Genomic DNA, 20,107 nt, shown 5'->3' with positions numbered 1-20,107 from the left:
GTAATGGGGGTGAAGCAGAACAAAGACTAAAGCAGTGATGGTGACATTTTCTGAACACACATTTATAAAAACTCTTCACAGGTAGGCAGACATGCAGTGCCAAACTGAACCCCAGCCTCAACTCTTGAGAGAAAACAAACAGATAAGAATAACTGAGCATGTGAGGAGCAGCAGGAGGAGCTGTGTATCGCACAAACTCACTCCATAATGGATTCCGGCGAATATAAAATGAAATTTCTACAAGCCGTCATCTTATCTCTCCAGAGAGTAATGTATTTGGAGAGCACGATGCTCCGGAGTGGTCCGGTGGGACTACACGCTATGGGCACACAGGAGAGATTTATTGACACCGACATTTTCCAAGCCATTACGGAGACGTCCAAACAGGCCCCAAGGCAAGGCACTGTGTTAGTGATGCGATCTAAGTGAAATATGGCCTATTTGCTGAGACGCTGGATACTAATCATAGGATACAAGAAGTGTGATTCAAGAATAGGTCTCTTCATAAAAAGTCAGGATAACTAAATGGATGTGTGTGGATGCTTTCCAGACAGTTGTAAAGCAACATAAAAGGTAAGGGTGTGGCACATGGGTCAGGGGTGAACAAGTCTTTGACCTACTCACAGCAAAAAAGCTGCTGTTTAATGATGGGTTTATGTCATTCATTCAAGCGAGGGGTCAGGAAACTTTTATTTTGACTACAGACAAAGTTGTGTCATGGACGGCACGGTGGTGTAGTGGTTAGCACTGTTGCCTCACAGCAAGAAGGTCCTGGGTTTGAGCCCCGTGGCCGGTGAGGGCCTTTCTGTGTGGAGTTTGCATGTTGTCTGCGTGGGTTTCCCCCAAAGACATGCAGGTTAGGCTAATTGGTGGCTCTAAATTGACCGTGAGTGTGAATGGTTGTGTGTCAGCCCTGCGATAACCAGGGTGTACCCCACCTCTCGCCCATAGTCAGCTGGGATAGGCTCCATCTTGCCTGCGACTCTGTAGAACAGGATAAGCGGTGATGGATGAAGTTGTGTCATAAGGTTGAGGAAATAAATTGGTTAATATTTATTTGTAAGCCATATTCGCAGCTTTATATTCTGGATTTTCAGGTAAATGTTCAATATCAGTGTCAAAATCTCCCTGTTACATTAACAGGGAGATTCTTTCAGGGTGTCCTGAAAGAAACGTGTCACTCTCCACAAAAAAAAAAAAAACAACCTAGACCAAACATCATCAACAGATTCCTCTCACTGAACAAAATGCTTCATTCTGTTCTTTTATTTAAATGAGTTTTGTATAAAACGCGGGGCGGCACGGTGGTGTAGTGGTTAGCGCTGTCGCCTCACAGCAAGAAGGTCCTGGGTTCGAGCCCCAGGGCCAGCGAGGGCCTTTCTGTGCGGAGTTTGCATGTTCTCCCCGTGTCCGCGTGGGTTTCCTCCGGGTGCTCCGGTTTCCCCCACAGTCCAAAGACATGCAGGTTAGGTTAACTGGTGACTCTAAATTGAGCGTAGGTGTGAATGTGAGTGTGAATGGTTGTCTGTGTCTATGTGTCAGCCCTGTGATGACCTGGCGACTTGTCCAGGGTGTACCCCGCCTTTCGCCCGTAGTCAGCTGGGATAGGCTCCAGCTTGCCTGCGACCCTGTAGAAGGATAAAGCGGCTAGAGATAATGTGATGTGATAAAACGCAAGGTAGTCAGCTAGTGTTGTGTTGAATTATGTAATAAACACAACGAATTTGAATACTGGTCTCTTTCTCTTAGGTGTATTTAATACCTTAATAAAAAGAGGAAATATTTCACATTACCTGAGCATAATGTTGAAATAAGACACATCTCGAATCACCTTACCATTTCCCTTGACCTTGAACATTGAATCTTTTTATCGGTTTCAGTAAGGAAGAGAAATTTTATGGGATTTTTTTTACAGCACAATTTTATGCCATCTCTCTCTCTCTCTCTCTCTCTGTCTCTCTCTCCATCTGTGTAGTTGTCACTGATCTGAGACCGGTTGCACTCATTAAAAATGAATCTGCCAAAAAGATATAATATGGCTATAAAAGAGCAGTTCTATAACAGCACACATTTTAGAGTGTGCATATAAAGCAAAAGCGTTTGCGTGTGTTTTGGGGGAAACTTCAGCTTCCTGCTGTGTGTTCTGCTCCAAGATGGGCAGCTGAGAGAGATGACTAAAGGCACAGAGCACCAGGAGGTGCAAACCTTCTGTTCTGACCATCATCTGGTCCAGTTCTGCTTCATAACAGGGCTGCTCTGGCTGCATGCAGTGTGCTGAGTGACATTGAAAAGTCCAGCCTTTCGCACAGTGAACTCCATTAGCTACATCTCAAGGTGATGCATTCTTTTTATTTTTTCTCACTTGTTATATTTCGATCCCTTTCCCACACAAACTGTCGCAGACGGCCGAGGCTGGTTCAGGTCCATTACAGTGGAATAACCATATGGAAAATGGAATGGATCGATCGAAAGAATTTAAAATATAGATACTTAGACAACATATCTTCAATTTTATGTTACAATTTAAGATTTATGGCTTAGGATATCGATGGATTGTTGCATGTTGTTGCAGATTGTTTTTGAAGTATCACTTGCATAGAAAATTGCAACTCATGACTTGGTGCAGAGGGTTTCTGGGAAGGGTGAGCCAGCCCCTTTAAACGGATCCTCCAGCAGATTTATTCTCAAACTTATTTGAAGTAAAACTAGTTGCAGATTTCAAAAATCAAACTTTCATTTTCACAGAGCAAATAATGTTTAAAAAAATGAATTTTTTTTAACCCTCATCCTACCATGCTATTTTACACCTTAATCTTACTATGTGGGGTCTGTTTGGACCCCAATACTTTTCTTTAAAATTAAAGCTTATAAAGACAAAATCACCAGATAAGTTTTGTTCAGAACATCTTGTATTAATAACAGCAATACACTAAAGGGCCCAAGGCATAAAGAACACACTTAACCTTCATCCTACCAGACAATTTTACATACACAACTACCGTATGGACCCCAGGAGGGAATACCTTGAAATCAATGCAGTAAGAACCAATTCAATGCAGCAAACAGACATAACTTTATTGAAGAACAAAATCCACTATGGCTGAATATCAGTGATGTATTATAAATGCAATAACATTGCAATAATATTGCAATAACTAGCATACATGTAGCAAATTATAGCGCCACAAAAAAAAATTGGCATTATATACATGATTTTTGCAGCTCATGCAGCTGTAAAACATTCTGGATTACAACTTAGGTCTTTTCTTACAGAATTTAAAACAAAAAAGTAATTGTAAAATAATTTCGGGCTTTTGTTTTGCAGCCTGTGCTTATTGCAGCAGTGGGGTCCACACGGACCCCAAGAAGGAATGCCTTGGTAGTTTCATTATGGAACATAAAAGAAATAAAAGAAGTTAACTTTCAGTGTGCTATTCAATTATAAAATGAAAGACAGATCAATTTTACTCTGGGGTCCGGTTGGACCCCAGTAACAAATTAATTATACCTTCACAATGCAAAAAGCTGATCTTCCGGTGCTTTAGTGTTTTAATTAAGACATAAATTCCGACAAATTCATAAAACGGTGAGGCAGTATGTCACATATTTTTAAAATGGCAAACAAACATATAGGTGCGGGGTCCAGATGGACCCCACTTGGTAGGATGAAGGTTAAAATGCCATATGGGCTTCCTGCAGTGGTGATGTATGTGATGATGTCATGTAGTGGTCACTTGGAGCAACTCAGCTGTTTGTACTCTCTGCTTACATCCTAGTCTTGCTAGTTTTACAAGTATTTTTACCAAATTTATCGGTTTTTAAATAAGTATACATCATTGTGTAGCATAGAAATGCCACAATGATGCTAAAACGAAAGCACAAGCTGGAACTAGACTGCATTTCCGCAGAAAAAATGCCAAGTGTGCTTGCTCAGCTGTGACAGAGAGTCACCGACAGAAACTGGATCAGACATGAGAGCTCACACTGCAAAATCTTTTTTTCACATGACCTCCAGAAAGTACCGTATGTGTGGCAGTGTGTGTAGTGTATGTGGCTGTGTGCTCTAAAATCTCGGTTTAAAATGGTTCAACTCGCAGTGTGACATGACACTTCGCATGCTAATTATTAGTTTTTTACATGATCTACAGCTGGTGCTGGGTAGATTAACAGAGAGTGTGGCATGGTTTAAAACAGAGATTTTAGATCGCGAAGTGTCCTGTCATGCTGTGAGTTGAGCCATTTTAACCCAAGATTTTAGAGCATGCAGCCACACACACTACACACACACACCACACACTTTGCCACACACACTTTCTGTAGATCATGTGAAAAAAAGATTTTGCAGTGCGAGGTCTCATGTCTGATCCAGTTGCCACAGCTGAGCAAGCACACTTGGCATTTTCTCTGCGGAAATGCAGTCTAGTTCCAGCTTGTGCTTTCTTTTTAGCATCACTGTGGTATTTACATGCTACACAATGAGGCATACTTGTTTAAAAACAGATAAATTCATTAAAATACTTGTAAAACTAGCAAAACTAGGATGTAAGCAGAGAGTACAAACAGCTGAGTTGCTCCAAGTGACCACTACCTGACGTCATCGCATATATCACCACCGCAGGAAGCCCATCTTGCATTTTAAAGAAAATTCATTTTTCTCGAACACTATTTGGTCTCCGAAAATGAAAGTCTGATTTTTGAAATCTGCAACTAGTTTTACTTCAAATAAGTTTGAGAATAAATCTGCAGAAGGATCCCTTTAAGTGTTACATTCAATGCCACAACTGCAAAACAGTTGCAATTGCTTGCAAGGCAGTCTATGAAAAGACAAGATTTGTGTTTTCAGAAATGACAAGTGACATGATTGACAGGTAGAGAATATGCTTCTTGGTTCTGATTGGTTGGATCACTTCTTTTTTCCATTAACAGAGCCTGGGGTGTATCGAGGTGTGTGCTGAACTGCTTTAATTCCACTCCTCTTGCTCTTGCATAAACTTTGAACAATCCCATCTGGTTCTATTCATGAAATATAAACAAATTAGTCATTTAGCCACAGTGACGTTGACCAGACTGCAGTCTACTGAAGATAAATGAATGAACACAGTAAACTCTTTGCATGCAAGCAACCTGCGATACTCTTCTATGTTAATGCCCATGGCCTTCATTTATCCTGTGATTATTATATCTGAAAGGCTGCATGAAAATAAAAACCACCCACTCCTGTGACTTTTTTGTGACTAATGTATACTTCAACCTGGTGGACACTAGAGATTTTTTTCTGAGCCAGTATTTTATTCACAGCTGCCATAATGTGAGGAGAACTTAAAATGTTCCAATAAAAAATGAAATGCTCTAACTCTAAGTGAACTATTTCAAGGCTACTGAATATTAAAATTTCAACTGTAGTAAATTCACTCCCACAAGCGAGCATGCCATCTATCCGCCAGTGTGATGAAGTACAACACGACTTTATCCTCCCTGCCTACAAGCAAAGCGAGAAAGTCTTTTATGTAATCTATATTTAACTTGTTCGAACTTTTCAAGTCGTCTCTGCCACACAACATTTTAAAATCGCAGGTTTTTGAAAACTTTGATTTTCAACACACACAAAGCGCAGTAACTTTCCTCTGACAGGTCTTGCTGGTGAACACTGGAGTTTGTGCGAAAACAGAAAGTCTTTTGTCAGCATAAAAACCTGCAGCTCTGATGAATCCCTCCAATGCATTAATTTTTATTTCTGTCTCAGAAATATAACCTGCAAAGTAGTTGGGCCATTTCCATCACTCTGTGCTGACCTGGCATTTCTAGCCCAGCTCTGTGCATTGTATTGTACTGCATGTTTTTAATTAAATTCAGTTCTCCATTTTCTCTCATTTCCCGATGTCAATCTCTCCAGAGTCTGTGGGAGATGGGGTGTGATTAATTACTGAAATGAGAGAGTGGAGGTGTTAAACCAGGTGCTACAGGAGTTCAGAACAGAGCTAGGTGAGGTAGTAAGGCAAAGTTGGATGATGAGTTTACCATTCAAATTCATGACAAAACTTCATGATTGCAGAAACACATTCATTGGCACAACCATTATAGAAATATGGCCCAAACCATGCAAAAAATAGAGATAAATATGTGCATACAGTCAAGCCAGAAGGTCTGCACACCCCTTTCAGCTTCTCTACGTTTTATTACATTACAGACTTATTCTACAATAGATTGAGTTCATTTTTTGTCACAAAATTCTACACAAAATAGCCCATAATTTTTAGACATTTGTGCTAATTTATTAAAAATCAAAATGTAAAATATCATATATACACAAGTGTGCGGGTGGCACGGTGGTGTAGTGGTTAGCGCTGTCGCTTCACAGCAAGAAGGTCCTGGGTTCGAGCCCCGGGGCCGGCGAGGGCCTTTCTGTGTGGAGTTTGCATGTTCTCCCCGTGTCCGCGTGGGTTTCCTCCGGGTGCTCCGGTTTCCCCCACAGTCCAAAGACATGCAGGTTAGGTTAACTGGTGACTCTAAATTGACCGTAGGTGTGAATGTGAGTGTGAATGGTTGTCTGTGTCTATGTGTCAGCCCTGTGATGACCTGGCGACTTGTCCAGGGTGTACCCTGCCTTTCGCCCGTAGTCAGCTGGGATAGGCTCCAGCTTGCCTGCGACCCTGTAGAAGGATAAAGCGGCTAGAGATAATGAGATGAGATGAGACACAAGTGTGCACACCCTTTGATATGACACCCAAAAGTGAGCTGAGGTGCATTTTGTTTCCATTGATACTGCTTGAGATGTTTCTACAACTTAATTGGAGTCCACCTGTGGTAAATTCAATTGATTGGACATGATTGGGATTGCCAACACCTGCCTATATAAGGTTGACAGTGCATGTCAGAGCAAACTCCAAGCCATGAGGTCATAGGAATTATCTGCAGACCTCAGAAACAGGATTGTGTCAAGGCATAAATCTGGAGAAGGGTACAGAAAAATTGCTGCAGCTTTACAGGTCCCAAAGAGCACAATGGCTACCATCATTCATAAATGGAAGAAGTTTGGAACCACCAAGAATCTTCCTAGACCTGGCCCCCCAGCCAAACTGAGCGATCGGGGAAGATGGGCCTTGGCCAGGGAGGTGAGCAGGAACCTGAGGGTCACTCTGCCAGAGCTTCAGCGTATCTTTGTGGAGATGGGAGAACTTTTCAGAAGATCAACCATCCAGGCAGCACTCCACAAAAGGCCTTTATGCTACAGTGGCCAGATGGAAGCCACTCCTTAGTAAAAGGCACATGACAGGCTGCTTGGAGTTTGCCAAAAGGCACCTAGATTCATCAAACCATGAGAAACAAGATTCTCTGGTCTGATGAAACCAAAATTGAACTTTTGGGCCTGAATACCAAGTGTCACATCTGGAGGAAACCAGGCACCACTCATCACCTGGCTAATGCAATCCCTACAGTGAAGCATGGCGGCGGCAGCATCATGATGTGGGGATGTTTTTTCAGCAGTGGGAACTGGGCAACTAGTCCTGATAGAGGGAAAGATGAATGCAGCTAAGTACACCGAGCTCCTTGAAGAAAATCTGCTCCAGAGCACTCTGGACCTCAGACTGGGGCGAAGGTTTACCTTCCAACATGACAACAACCCGAAGCAGACAGCCAAGAGAACAAAGGAGTGGCTTCAGAGAAAGTCTGTGAATGTCCTTGAGTGGCCCAGCCAGAGCCCAGACCGAAGTCCAATTGAACATCTGTGGAAGGAGCTGAAAATGGCTGTGTACCGATGCTCCCCATCTAACCTGATGGAGCTTGCAAGGATATGCCAAGAGGAATGGGCAAAAATGTCCAGAAACAAGTGTGCCAAGCTCGTAGCTTCTTTCCCAAGACGCCTTGAAGCTGTAATTGCTGCCAAAGGTGCATCAACCAAGTTTTAGAGTAAGGGTGTGTACAGATATGGAACCCCTAAATAACCTATTTTTATCAGTAAAATAAAATTACATATTTTCCAAAAATCTGCTTTCACTTTGTCATTATGGACTATTTTGTGGATAATTTTGTGACAAAAAAAATGAACTCAATCTATTGTAGAATAAGTCTGTAATGTAATAAAACGTGGAGAAGGTGAAAGGGGTGTGCAAACTTTCCAGCTTGACTGTATATACCACATGTGAACAGAAGAGTATCAATAGTTCAGTAGCATGAGACCAGGATAAGATCAGTTCTCATTAGCATCATCACGGGTGATACAAGCTAATGCAAGATGTTCTTCAGACAGTGGCGGAAGTTTGTCTCAGTGGTCTCCAGTGTAACCATTACATTTGGGGACTACCCTCATTGCCTTTCCAAATAAAGTATTTTCATATCTATACTCCCATACCTTTTAAAGGGGCTGGCTCACCCTTCCCAGAATCCTCACCTCAGCATCAAGTAGCAAGTTGTCATTTTCTGTGTAATCGATATTCCAAAAACAATCTACAACAATCCAGCAATATTCTAGGCCATGAAACTGTAACATGAAATTGAAGATGTTTTTTAATTATTTTAAAATATTTTAAATTATTTTGAATGATCCATATTTTTATTTATATATTTATATATACAGTGCCAGTCAAAAGTTTGGAAACACCTTCAAATTTGATGTTTTTATTTTTTTTCCTACATTGTAGAACAATACTGAACTCATCAAAACTATGAAATAACTATGGAACATATGGAATTATATGGTAAACAAAAAAGTGTTAAAAAAACGTTTCATCTTTTAGATTCTCCAAAGTCATCACTATTTACCTTGATAACAGCTTTGCACACTATTGGCGTTATCTGAACCAGCTTCATGAGGTGGTCACCTGGAATGCTTCTCAATTAACAGGCGTGTCTTGTCAAAAATGGAATTTCTTGCCGCCTTAATGCATTTGACACCATCAACCAGTAAAGAGTAAATAATAAAAATACAGTAAACAGCCCTGTTTGACAACTGTAGTAATCCATATTACTGTATGTCAAGAACCACTCAACTAGAGAAATAACAGTCAGTCATTACTTTAAGCCATGAAGTGTCTTTTAGTTAATTAAAATAAAGGAAAAAGCATCAAATTTGAAGGTGTTTCCAAACTTTTGACTGGTACTGATATATATATATATATATATATATATATATATATATATATATATATATATATATATATATATAAGAGCTAAGATCTTGTGGGGTGTGCTGGCTAACCAACCAGACATAGCTGTGATAGACAAGGAGCAGAAGAATGCAGTTGTGATAGATGTGGCAATCCCAGGTGACAGTAACATCAGGCAGAAGGAGCACGAAAAGATAGAGAAGTACCAGGGATGAAAGAACAACTAGAATGGATGTAGAAGGTAAAGTCCAAAGTGGTCCCAGTGGTGATAGCATCAGGGGCTGTGACCAGAGTGACTCCAGCAGATTCCAGGGACAAAGTCTGAAGTCTCTGTCCAGAAGAGTGCAGTCCTAGGAACAGCTAAGATGTTGTGCAGAACCCTCAAACTCCCAGGCCTCTGGTAGAGGACCTGAGCTTGAGGAAGACATATACCCCCCACCACTACAGGGGTGAGATATATGCACGCGCACGCACGCACACACACACATACACACACCTCCACAATTAACTTGTGAAGGGAAGAGGACTAGAAGAGGACTTAGGTTTATTTTTCCCTCATGTACAGTGAAGAGGATGGCAACACAATAATAATAATAATAATAATAATAATAATAATAATAATAATAATTCCCCAAGGATCACTGTTGGTGAATTACAAAAAAAAAGTTAAATCTTGGGTTTACCAAGCCTCCAAAACCACCATTAGTATCAAACATATGGTACACCCACTGTATCTGCTGACGTTTGCTTGTTGTTTTGAGGATGAGTAGTATTGTCACAATATCACATCATCATCATTTGCATCACTACCAGCAATTAGCATTACAGCATAATAATGGAAAATTTACAGTTTTCACTGTGAGTGGGAACAGGGTATTAGTCTCCAACTAACTACCAGGTGTGCCTTGGTAGTTTGGGTGTAATGAAAGCTTGCAGCCACACTGGCCCTTTCTGAATAAGGCCCCTGAATTATATGTTAGAATTCTATGAGAATTACAAGAGCACAGGACTTCTAAAATGAGAGAACCTACAACCCTAAAACAGAAACATTTGGGATGGGATGGAAAACAAAAAAAAAGAAAGCAGTGATCGCTAAATTTACTTTGACTTGTATTTCATTGCACTGCAAAAAATGATATCTTAGCAAGTGAAAATTTCTTGAAAATAGTCGAAATGATTTAGCATTTCCTATTAGAAGAATACAAGACACCAATTCTGAGATTATTAAACTTGGTTCTAGATTGCAACCAACTTATTCTAAGATGTCTTATCAAGTCTTATCATGCAGCAAGATCATTTCACTAGTATTAAGTAATTTCCTCCTCAAATTCAGTTTTCCATTTTTTGCAGTGTGCAGATAGTATAAATCCAAGATATTTCATGTTTTACCTGGTCAACTTCATTTCGTATGTTAATATACATCCATTCCCACATTTCAGGCCTGCAACCCATTCCAAAACAAGTTGGGACAGGGGCAATTTAGGGCTAGCAATGAGGTAAAACAATTAAATAGTTATGCGATTTGAAACCGGTGATGTCAACAGGTGATTGTAATCATGATTTGGTACAAAATCAGTATCCATGAAAGGCCTAGTCCTTGAGGAGCAAACATGGGCCAAGGATCTCCAGTTTGTAAGAAAAAAAAATACTTGAGATAATTCTTGAAATATTTTAAAACAATGTTCCTCAAAGAAAGATATGAAGGGATTTGGATCTTCCAACCTCTTTGGTGCATAATATCATGAAATGATTCAAGGACTCTAAAAGGGCAAGGGTGCAAGCCTAAGCTGAACTCAATCCCTCAGACGGCACTGCGTCAAGAACCATCATTCATACATTTTCAACGTGTATTGTCGTCAGACGAATCAGTATTCCAGGTCTTTTTTTGGAAGAAATGGACGCCATGTCCTCTGGACCAAAAACGAAAAGGACCATCCAGACTGCTACGAGCAAAGGTAAGGTGAAGACAAAGGTATTTTACACTTCTGTGATGGCAGCATTAATGCAGCAAAGTACATTGAGATTTTGCAGCAATATATGCTGCCTTCAAGACACCATCTTTTCCAGGGAGATTTCAACAAAAGAATGCAATGCTGTGGAAGAAGAGGGTGCCTGTGTCTCCATTAGAGAATGTGTGGCAAATTTTGAAATGAAAAATATGACATTGAAGACCCCGTACTTTTGCACACCTTAAGACCTGTTTGCAGGAAGAATGGAATAAAATAACACCTGAAACGTGTCATAATTTGGTGCAGGGCCGGAGTGGGCCCTGTTTTCAGTCCGGGAGTTTAATTCACATTCAGGCCACTTTGAAATGGAGGAGGAATTTGAGTACATTAAAAAAGATAAAATAAATAACTGTTATTTCACAATGCTTTTTATTTGGTTTAAATTCAGGTAAACTTCACTTCACTTTAACAATATAGGTTATAATTCAAATTAACATAAAACGAAAGATAAAAATTAAGAATAAAAGTTGTTTGTACAGTTATTTAACCAATCAAACTGCTGGTGTTCTACTGTAGCTTCACTACACATATTTAGGATGTTAAAACATCAAAAGCCTCTTCAGCAAAGCACTTCTCTCTGCAAGTTTGTTGATGACGTCCAACTCTTGTTCATAACCACAATGTGCGCACGCCTGTGAAAATGCACGGTGTGACAGTGAGATGAACTAGGCTGGATGAGGAAATAACATGCAGCAGCACATTTGGGACCTGTTCATCTAAAATTGTTAATAATGTAAAGCAATGTCATTCTTAGAATTAAGACATACACCACATCTATACCGTGTAAATTGCGAGATTTCACATGACATCAAAAAGCTGAATTGACATCGCAAACTATCGACACATTATAGGCCTAGCATAGACTGATAAAATCGACAAACAGGGTTATCATACTCCATATCTTTCGTAACCTACCAGCTGGTCTTGAGAACATATCTGTCAATTTGGCACATTTTGCTGCCACCTCCTTCCTTTTTTTAAGCTTCACCCTTTCGGTTCCACCTGGCCTCTTTCTGCCCTCCATCACTGACGCGCGCTGTTTCGCGCCAATGTTGTTTAAGTTCCCCGCAATACAGAGGAGGAGTCTTGGACCAAACCAACTGTAATAGAGGGGAGGGGAGAATTTCCTTATTTGGTAGCGCCTATTTAATCTGCTGCGATGCTGTCGGCGTCTGGGCTGCCATGTGAAAATGCAGAGTGCAGTTGAATTGATGATTAATGCAAGAATAAGATCAGTGACCAAAATTAGTGAAAATTATTTTCCCCATGCTCCAAGCAGGCCACCATTGATGGTTTGGGCCGGGGATGGTCCCGGCTAAATATAGGGCCACCCCGGCATTGATTTGGTGTCTTCAGTCCCTAAACATCTTTTAAGTGTTGTAAGAAGGAATGGCAACATTACAAAGTGGCAAATGCTTTACTGTCCCAACTTTTTTGAAATGTGTTTATTTTTTGGGGAAAAAAACCCCAACAACAAGATTCATGAGGTAAAACATCAAACAATGTGCTGCTGTATTGTTCTGCAATGCTGGTCAAAGATTATTTACAAATCACTGTTTTCAGTTTTAATTCCAACATACCCTCCCAGTTTTTAAAATTATTCTTATTCGGGGTTGTATATGGTCTGTACGCGACGTAAACCTTTTTATTTTTTTTTAACAGATATCCAACAGTACCCTTGGTTATCTACAGAAGCCAGCTTGTTGAACACACTATTGTGTTGACAGCTGCACTTGTCTTGATCCTTCACGTCTGCTGAATGTCATTAATATTCTGTCATGATAACAGGTTGTGTACAAAGCCAGGAGTCTGCTTTAAGTCATTAAACAGACTAATTTTCATAAGGTGACGTTGCCTGACACTTACAGCTTGTATGTTGTAGACCTGAACTTCCACATGAACTTGCTTTACTGGATGATAAATAACACCTTACTACAGCTACCTGAACAACTGATGTGGTGCTGCATCCGCTCAGGCACTGCCTCTAAGGACTATGAGGGTAATGTACTATGCTTGATATGCTCATAACGCACATTAATGATGTTTGCTATTGGCTTGTCATATTTACAAATCAGGTCCACCTCGCCTCTGTAGACTGCCATTTGAGGCTGAATTGGAGACAACAGATGGCACTCAGAGCCTCTCAGTTTCTTCAGTGAGCATAGTAGAGGAAAAATTAAAACATTTCAAACATTGTTCAGGAATGGTTTGAGGAAAATAAAGAGTTCAAGGTGTTAACTTGACTTCAAAATTCCCCATATCTCAAGCCAATTGAGCATCTGTGTGTTGTGATGGACAAACAAGTCTGATCCATGGAGGCCCTACTTCGCAACTTACAGGATTTAAAGAATCTGCTGCTAATGTTTTGGTGCTAGATACCAGAGCACACCTTCAGAGGTCTTGTGGAGTCCATGACTTTGATGGGTCAGAGTTGTTTTAGCAGCACAAGGGCAGGTGCAATATTAGGCAGGTGGATTTAATGTTATGGCTGATCTGTGTATATTTTAAGTATTTAATTCGACTGTCCTTAACATCCCAATCTCGTCAGCATGAATGTAAAGTTAACCACATGTTGTTCTGCACTAAAAACTCAACTCTGTTGTGCACAATGCTCACCCATGATCCTAGAAAAGGCTGTAGCACAGCAGTTATGCTTATACCTACATAGAAATAACATTCATGAAATGTATCAGTCAGGATTTAGACCTCATCATAGCACAGAGACAGCACTGGGTAAAGTAGTAAATAACCTGCTGTTGGCCTCCGATCAGGGTTATCTCCTTGCTTGTGTTGCTTGACCTTAGCACAACTTTTGACACCATTGATCCTACCATTCTCCTTGATAGACTAGAAAATGTTGTTGGAGTGAAGGGAATGGCCCTCTCCTGGCTCAGGTGTTATTTAACCAATCATTATCAGTTTGTTGATGTAAACAGTGTCTTCTCTACACATACTAAGGTAAAGTTTGGTGCTCTGCAAGGTTCTGTTTTAGGCCCACAGCTTTTTTTCTTTATATACATGTTACCTCTGAGTAAGAATATTTGTAAGTTTGGTATTAGCTTATGCTGGGGAAGCCATGGCCTAGTGGTTAGAGAAGCAGCTTTAGGACCAAAATGTCACAGGTTTGAGTCCCTGGGCCAGCAGGAATGGCTGAAGTGCCCTTGAGCAAGGCACCTAACCCCCAACTGCTCTCTGGGCTGCTCTGGGCATGTTGTCCAATCGCTCTGGAAAAGAGCATCTGCTACAGTAAATGCCATTAACGTAATGTAATGTATAGTATTGTATACTGACACACACACATGTTTCAGCAAAGCCAGATAAGAGACACCAGCTTAATACAGTTGAGGAATGTGTAAAGGACATTAGGCACTGGATGCTTATCTTCCTTCTACTTAGTTCTGACAAAACAGAACTACTTGTACTAGAACCACATGCAACTAGGAGTAAGCTTTCTGATTACATACTAACTCTGGATGGCCTTTCTGTTTCATCATATGCAACAGTAAAAGACCTGTGTGATCAAATTTTGCATTGATTAGAAAATACTACTATTGACCTACAATGCATTGAATGGTTTCGCAACACAGTACCTGAGTGAACTTCTGGTCTTTTATGATCTGCTACACATACTTAGATCAAAAGCTGCAGGCTATTTGTTGATACCTCAAATAGGGAAGTCTATAGCAGGGAGCAGATTCTTCTCTTACAAAAAAGCCCCACAGTTATGGAACAGCCTTCCAATTAATGTTTGGGACTCAGACACAGTCTCAATGTTTAAGTCCATCCATTATCCATAACCGCTTTTCTTGTGCAGGGTCGAGGGCAAGCTGGAACCTATCCCAGCTGACTATAGGTGAGAGGCGGGGTACACCGCCAGATCATCACAGGGCTGACACATAAAGACAACCATTCAAACCTACGATCAATTTAGAGCCACCAATTAGCCTAACTTGCATGTCTTTGGACGAAACCAGAGCATCCAGAGGAAACCCACATAGACACGGGGAGGACATGCAAACTCCACACAGAAAGGCCTCTGTCAGCCACTGGGCTCAAACCCAGAACCTTCTTGTTGTGAGGTGACAGTGCTAACCACTCCACCACCCGTGTCTAAGCTGAAAATGTGTGTGGTTAGTCAAGCCTTTTGTAAATAGCTTTCTATTAGGTAAAGGAGCAGATTGACCGGCTAGTGGCCTAGTGGTAGTGTGTCCGCCTCTCGATTGGGAGATCGTGAGTTCTATTCATGGTCGGGTCATACCGAAGACCATCATAAAAATGGTACCTACTACCATCTGGCAAGTCATGCTGCAATACAGATGCAAGTGAGGAGTTAAACTCTTGTGGTTACCAGAGGACTAGCCCCCCACTGTAACCCTAGTTATGTGAGAGGCTGAGGGCTGTGGAAACGGAGATTGGTGCTGCCTGATGTGCCACATGGTGCGGGAAGGACTTTAATTTAACTTTAAAGGAGCAGATCTGGAGGGTTCACAGGCATAAAGAGTTTTAGTAAGCTGGGATGTTTGGATGCTGTCCCTCCCCTCAGTCTCACACATTCACTCAGGTTTGTTAACAGTTGAGTGGCTGGTTGCTTTATGTCTCAGGGCCCCCTCAGGTTCTGTGTTACCTTCTGGCTCTCCTTTTTAATTATTCCGTCATAGCTAGTGTTGCCAGAGTCCTTGCACTTAGCACACAATCTACACTGTTCTTAACCATTATGCATTTCTCTCTCCATTTCATTCTACTCCCATCCCCCCCTTTCTGTTGTGCTATACATGCTACTCCTGAGATACAAGTGGCCCCTTCTGCTCTGGTTATGCATCCTTAGGTTTACAGAAGGATCTGGATAGACTTAATTTTTTTTGCATGCAGCAAACATGAATACCTGCATTGTCTTACCTGTATAGTCAAGAGTTCTGCCACTGGAGGGACCCAGGCATACAGGATCAATACGTGATGAGTAGGGGAACTGTGAGAGTGAGCAGTGTACGCATGCCCAAGGTCAATCACAGATGGTGAAATAGAGTAATGATCTCAACATTCTTATCACAATACTACTTTTGGAAAGCCTGGTTGTTTGTGTTCAAAATTGCTTCTGTACTGCTCACCCAGGGGACACCTCCTTCTGGGCATGTCCAACTTCAGAGATCAAATCACAGGGAGACATTTGTTACAAAGACAGGATAATTATTAGAAGGCTTGGCTGAGGGCTATGAAGGAGTGCTTTCTGCTGTATTGTACGGATTTTCACACATGAACGTAAATTGTATTTTACCAGCATATTTCTTTTCCATCTGGTTATAACCTCAGCCACTGGTGTACACGAAACACCGATCCATATTTATGAACAAATGAGGTGTTAAATCATTGCAATAATTAGAAACTTCCTCTCGCATATGCTTTGCGCCTTGTTCGTATTGGTTTGTTACCCAAAACAAATGGCTTATTAAAGTTACCGTAATGGTTATACTTATCCTTCGGCTCTTTACTACAGCTCAGGGAATTTAAAATTGATCAATTGCTGTACAATTGACATTTAAAGAAACTGTAGGGTCCCCCCCCCAGATTATCAAGATATCTGGGTATCTTTGCCAATTCTTGCCCTTGAAATGGTGTGAGAAAGGACAGTTATTTTCACTCGGTGCTGGTTCAGAATGATGTATTTTATGCAGCGAGTGTGTGTGAGCGTTCATCCTGATGCTCTAATTCTGCACTTGTGACTCACCTTCTGTTGCTATGGATGGTCCCAGATGGATAACCATAAAGTTTTGCACTTGCATACAGTTTCTATACACACAAGACTCATTCCTGAGTCAGTGGATAATCTCACTGAAATATTGGAAATTTGCTGTAATAATAAAGACTGTCTTGTGCTCATCCAAGCACTCATTCACAATATGTTTCATACTCAATATTTCAACACATTTAGTGCTATTTGGTTTTACTCTAGGGGCGGCATGGTGGCGTAGTGGTTAGCGCTGTCGCCTCACAGCAAGAAGGTCCGGGTTCGAGCCCCGTGGCCGGCGAGGGCCTTTCTGTGTGGAGTTTGCATGTTCTCCCCGTGTCCGTTTCCTCCGGTTTCCCCCACAGTCCAAAGACATGCAGGTTAGGTTAACTGGTGACTCTAAATTGAGCGTAGGTGTGAATGTGAGTGTGAATGGTTGTCTGTGTCTATGTGTCAGCCCTGTGATGACCTGGCGACTTGTCCAGGGTGTACCCCGCCTTTCGCCCGTAGTCAGCTGGGATAGGCTCCAGCTTGCCTGCGACCCTGTAGAACAGGATAAAGCGGCTACAGATGAGATGGTTTTACTTTTCTACGCTTTTACATGATCCGGTGTTGCCAAGAACAGGATAAGTTCCTGTTTGAATCTGGTTCCACTTCAAGATTTTCTTTATCATGTTGTCTGGAACCTTTGGAGAGAAAAAAACAAGGGACGAGGAAAAAAAAAATGAGGACGAGACCCCCCCCCCCACACACACAAAATCTTGTTTAAATGGAAAATTATCAAAAATATGCCATTTTCACAATTTTTTCCTGAAAGAAAATGTTGTAGTGTTTAATAATAATCCATCCATCATCTGTAGCCGCTTTAACCTGTTCTACAGGGTCGCAGGCAAGCTGGAGCCTATCCCAGCTGACTACGGGCGAAAGGCGGGGTACACCCTGGACAAGTCGCCAGGTCATCACAGGGCTGACACATAGACACAGACAACCATTCACACTCACATTCACACCTACGGTCAATTTAGAGTCACCAGTTAACCTAACCTGCATGTCTTTGGACTGTGGGGGAAACCGGAGCACCCGGAGGAAACCCACGCAGACACGGGGAGAACATGCAAACTCCACACAGAAAGGCCCTCGCCAGCCACAGGGCTCGAACCCGGACCTTCTTGCTGTGAGGCGACAGTGCTAACCACTACACCACTGTGCCGCCAATAATAATAGTAATAATATTGCAAAGATCCCTTCAGGGCCTCCACAGCGGCTTTTCCTTCTGTAAAGGTGCTTTGTGACAATGTGTATACACCAAGCACAACACACAATTTTATTGAATTGATGCGGACTGCACACGGATCTTGTGCTCGAACAAAGGCTGCAAAGTACACAGTCATACACTGTTCACAAAAAAAGCAGAGGCTCAGACTGCAGGCTTGCTTACTGTGAAACGCTGAGATTGAGTCAGCACTAGTGGTTCCTGCAACACAGCTATAAATATTCCAAATTAAAGCTACAATTAGGTCATTTCTTTATTTCATTTATTCAAATCCAATGTATTAGAGTGCAGGGCTGAAATGGGGAAAAAATATATATAGTCCATTTACTTATATAACAAACTATATTATTCTAACGTGTACCAACTGTTTCATCTCCATATAACATTTGGTGCTTACGAGCTTGCTTTAGCTTATCAGAGCACTCTAATGACTATAGACTTATCTGCAGAGTGCCATGTCTACTCTATGCAAGAGTAATTACCTGTAGAAAATCAATTAACTTTGCATTGTTATAGAACCCAGATTATAGCCGTAATTAATTTTCCAAGTATAAACAACCACCAAGAAAACAACTCTACCCGCACCACCTCAGCAATTAAGTTCATTTCCTTGTCAAATAAATATTTTGCATAACATACATCATCTTGAAGTGAGGCAATTATTTGGCAAGGGTAGACTGGGAGTAGCGGCTCTACATTTCGGTTTAATTTTCGTTCATCTTGTTTTATATTCGCAATCTTCCACTGACTACTCACAGTGGAGCATGATGAAAATCTGAAGTATACCCTTAAGCAGCTGTACAAGGATTTGCAATCATGAGGTGGGTCAGACTGCACCTATTCTTTTAATATAATAAAATGCTGGAGATGGTTAGAGATTATGGCTTGTATTAAAGTTGAATTGAATGTTATGAGCTGTTGGTGTTTTGCGCAGGCGTTTGAAGAGAGGAGCGGCGGGGTCCAGACGGGGGTAGCTCCAGCAGAGTCTGGACAGTGTGAGCGATGCGGCTCAGTCCTTCGTCCTCCAGAATGAGCTGAGCTGGGCAGAGAGAGTCCTGGTGGGGTTTGGAGGACAGTTCAAACCGGTTAGAAGTAGGCATGCGGAGACAAACATATGATGAAGCACCCAGGCCAAACAAACATGCAGGTTATTGCAGACAAAAAGACCACACGGACGAGGATTTGTATTTCATATAGGGCTGTGCGATATATCGAATATACTCGATATATCGGCGAAAATTCTGTGTGCGATACATAAAATTATTATATCGTAACTATCGAGTATTTTATGGTCATCTTCCGACTTGCGTTCGTTTCGTGTTTGTTTAAAACATCTCCCTGTCCCTCAGGCAGTAACGTGAGAGGCTGCATAAGGGTAAAGAAAACAATAACGTCACGCACTCGCCAACCAATCCTGGGCGACATCTCGGTGCTGAAAGGAACTTCCGGGAAGATTTTCTAGTTACGTGTGTTGCCAGATTGGGCGGTTTTAAGTGCGTTTTGGCGGGTTTTGAACATATTTTGGGCTGGAAAACATCAGCAGTATCTGGCAACACTGCAAGATTTCCTAGTTTCGGTTTACAGCGCTGACTCAGTTCGTGCAATCGCTGGTGTTGCGTAGGCTACCGTGTAAGCTCTGGCAATTTCAGCGACAAATTAAAAATGGAAGCGGACGAATTGGTTCCTAAAAGAACTAGTAAGGGGTCAGTCATCTGGCATTTTTTTGGATATCGCGAGGAGGACGTGGAACAGCAAATGCCAGTTTGTAAAGTGTGCAAAAAAAAAAAAAAAAAATGTCATCACGAAAGGCAGCAGCCGGAATTCTACACATCTGAGAGGCAGAGCCAGAAAACATTCAGTTCAAAAGTGTGCAAAGAGAAAAATGTTTTGCAGCTCTCTCTCTCTTCTCTCCCTCAATCTCTCTCTCTCTCTATTGTGAATGTTCCAGTGGTTCTCAGTAGTCAGGTTAATAGCTTGGAGATCTATTTTTTTAAATAAT

General features: G+C 41.4%; 1 protein-coding gene across 2 annotated transcripts in view; it reads right to left on the bottom strand.

Annotated features, from left to right (window-relative positions):
* Positions 1-18,347: 18,347 nt before the first annotated feature.
* lrch4 (leucine-rich repeats and calponin homology (CH) domain containing 4) overlaps positions 18,348-20,107 on the bottom strand; it is a 94,660-nt gene continuing 92,900 nt past the window's right edge. Inside the window, exon 18 of one of the 2 annotated variants that reach the window (XM_060917884.1) lies at positions 18,348-19,163. In XM_060917884.1, coding sequence (XP_060773867.1) covers positions 19,017-19,163 — 147 coding nt within the window. In that variant the 3' untranslated portion in view covers positions 18,348-19,016. The remainder of the gene's footprint in view (positions 19,164-20,107) is intronic. The other variant, XM_060917962.1, reaches the window with a different exon arrangement.

This window comes from Neoarius graeffei, chromosome 1 (genome assembly GCF_027579695.1).
Source record: "Neoarius graeffei isolate fNeoGra1 chromosome 1, fNeoGra1.pri, whole genome shotgun sequence".
Classification (NCBI taxonomy): Eukaryota; Metazoa; Chordata; class Actinopteri; order Siluriformes; family Ariidae; genus Neoarius; species Neoarius graeffei.
This window is presented reverse-complemented; position numbering and strand designations above follow the sequence as displayed.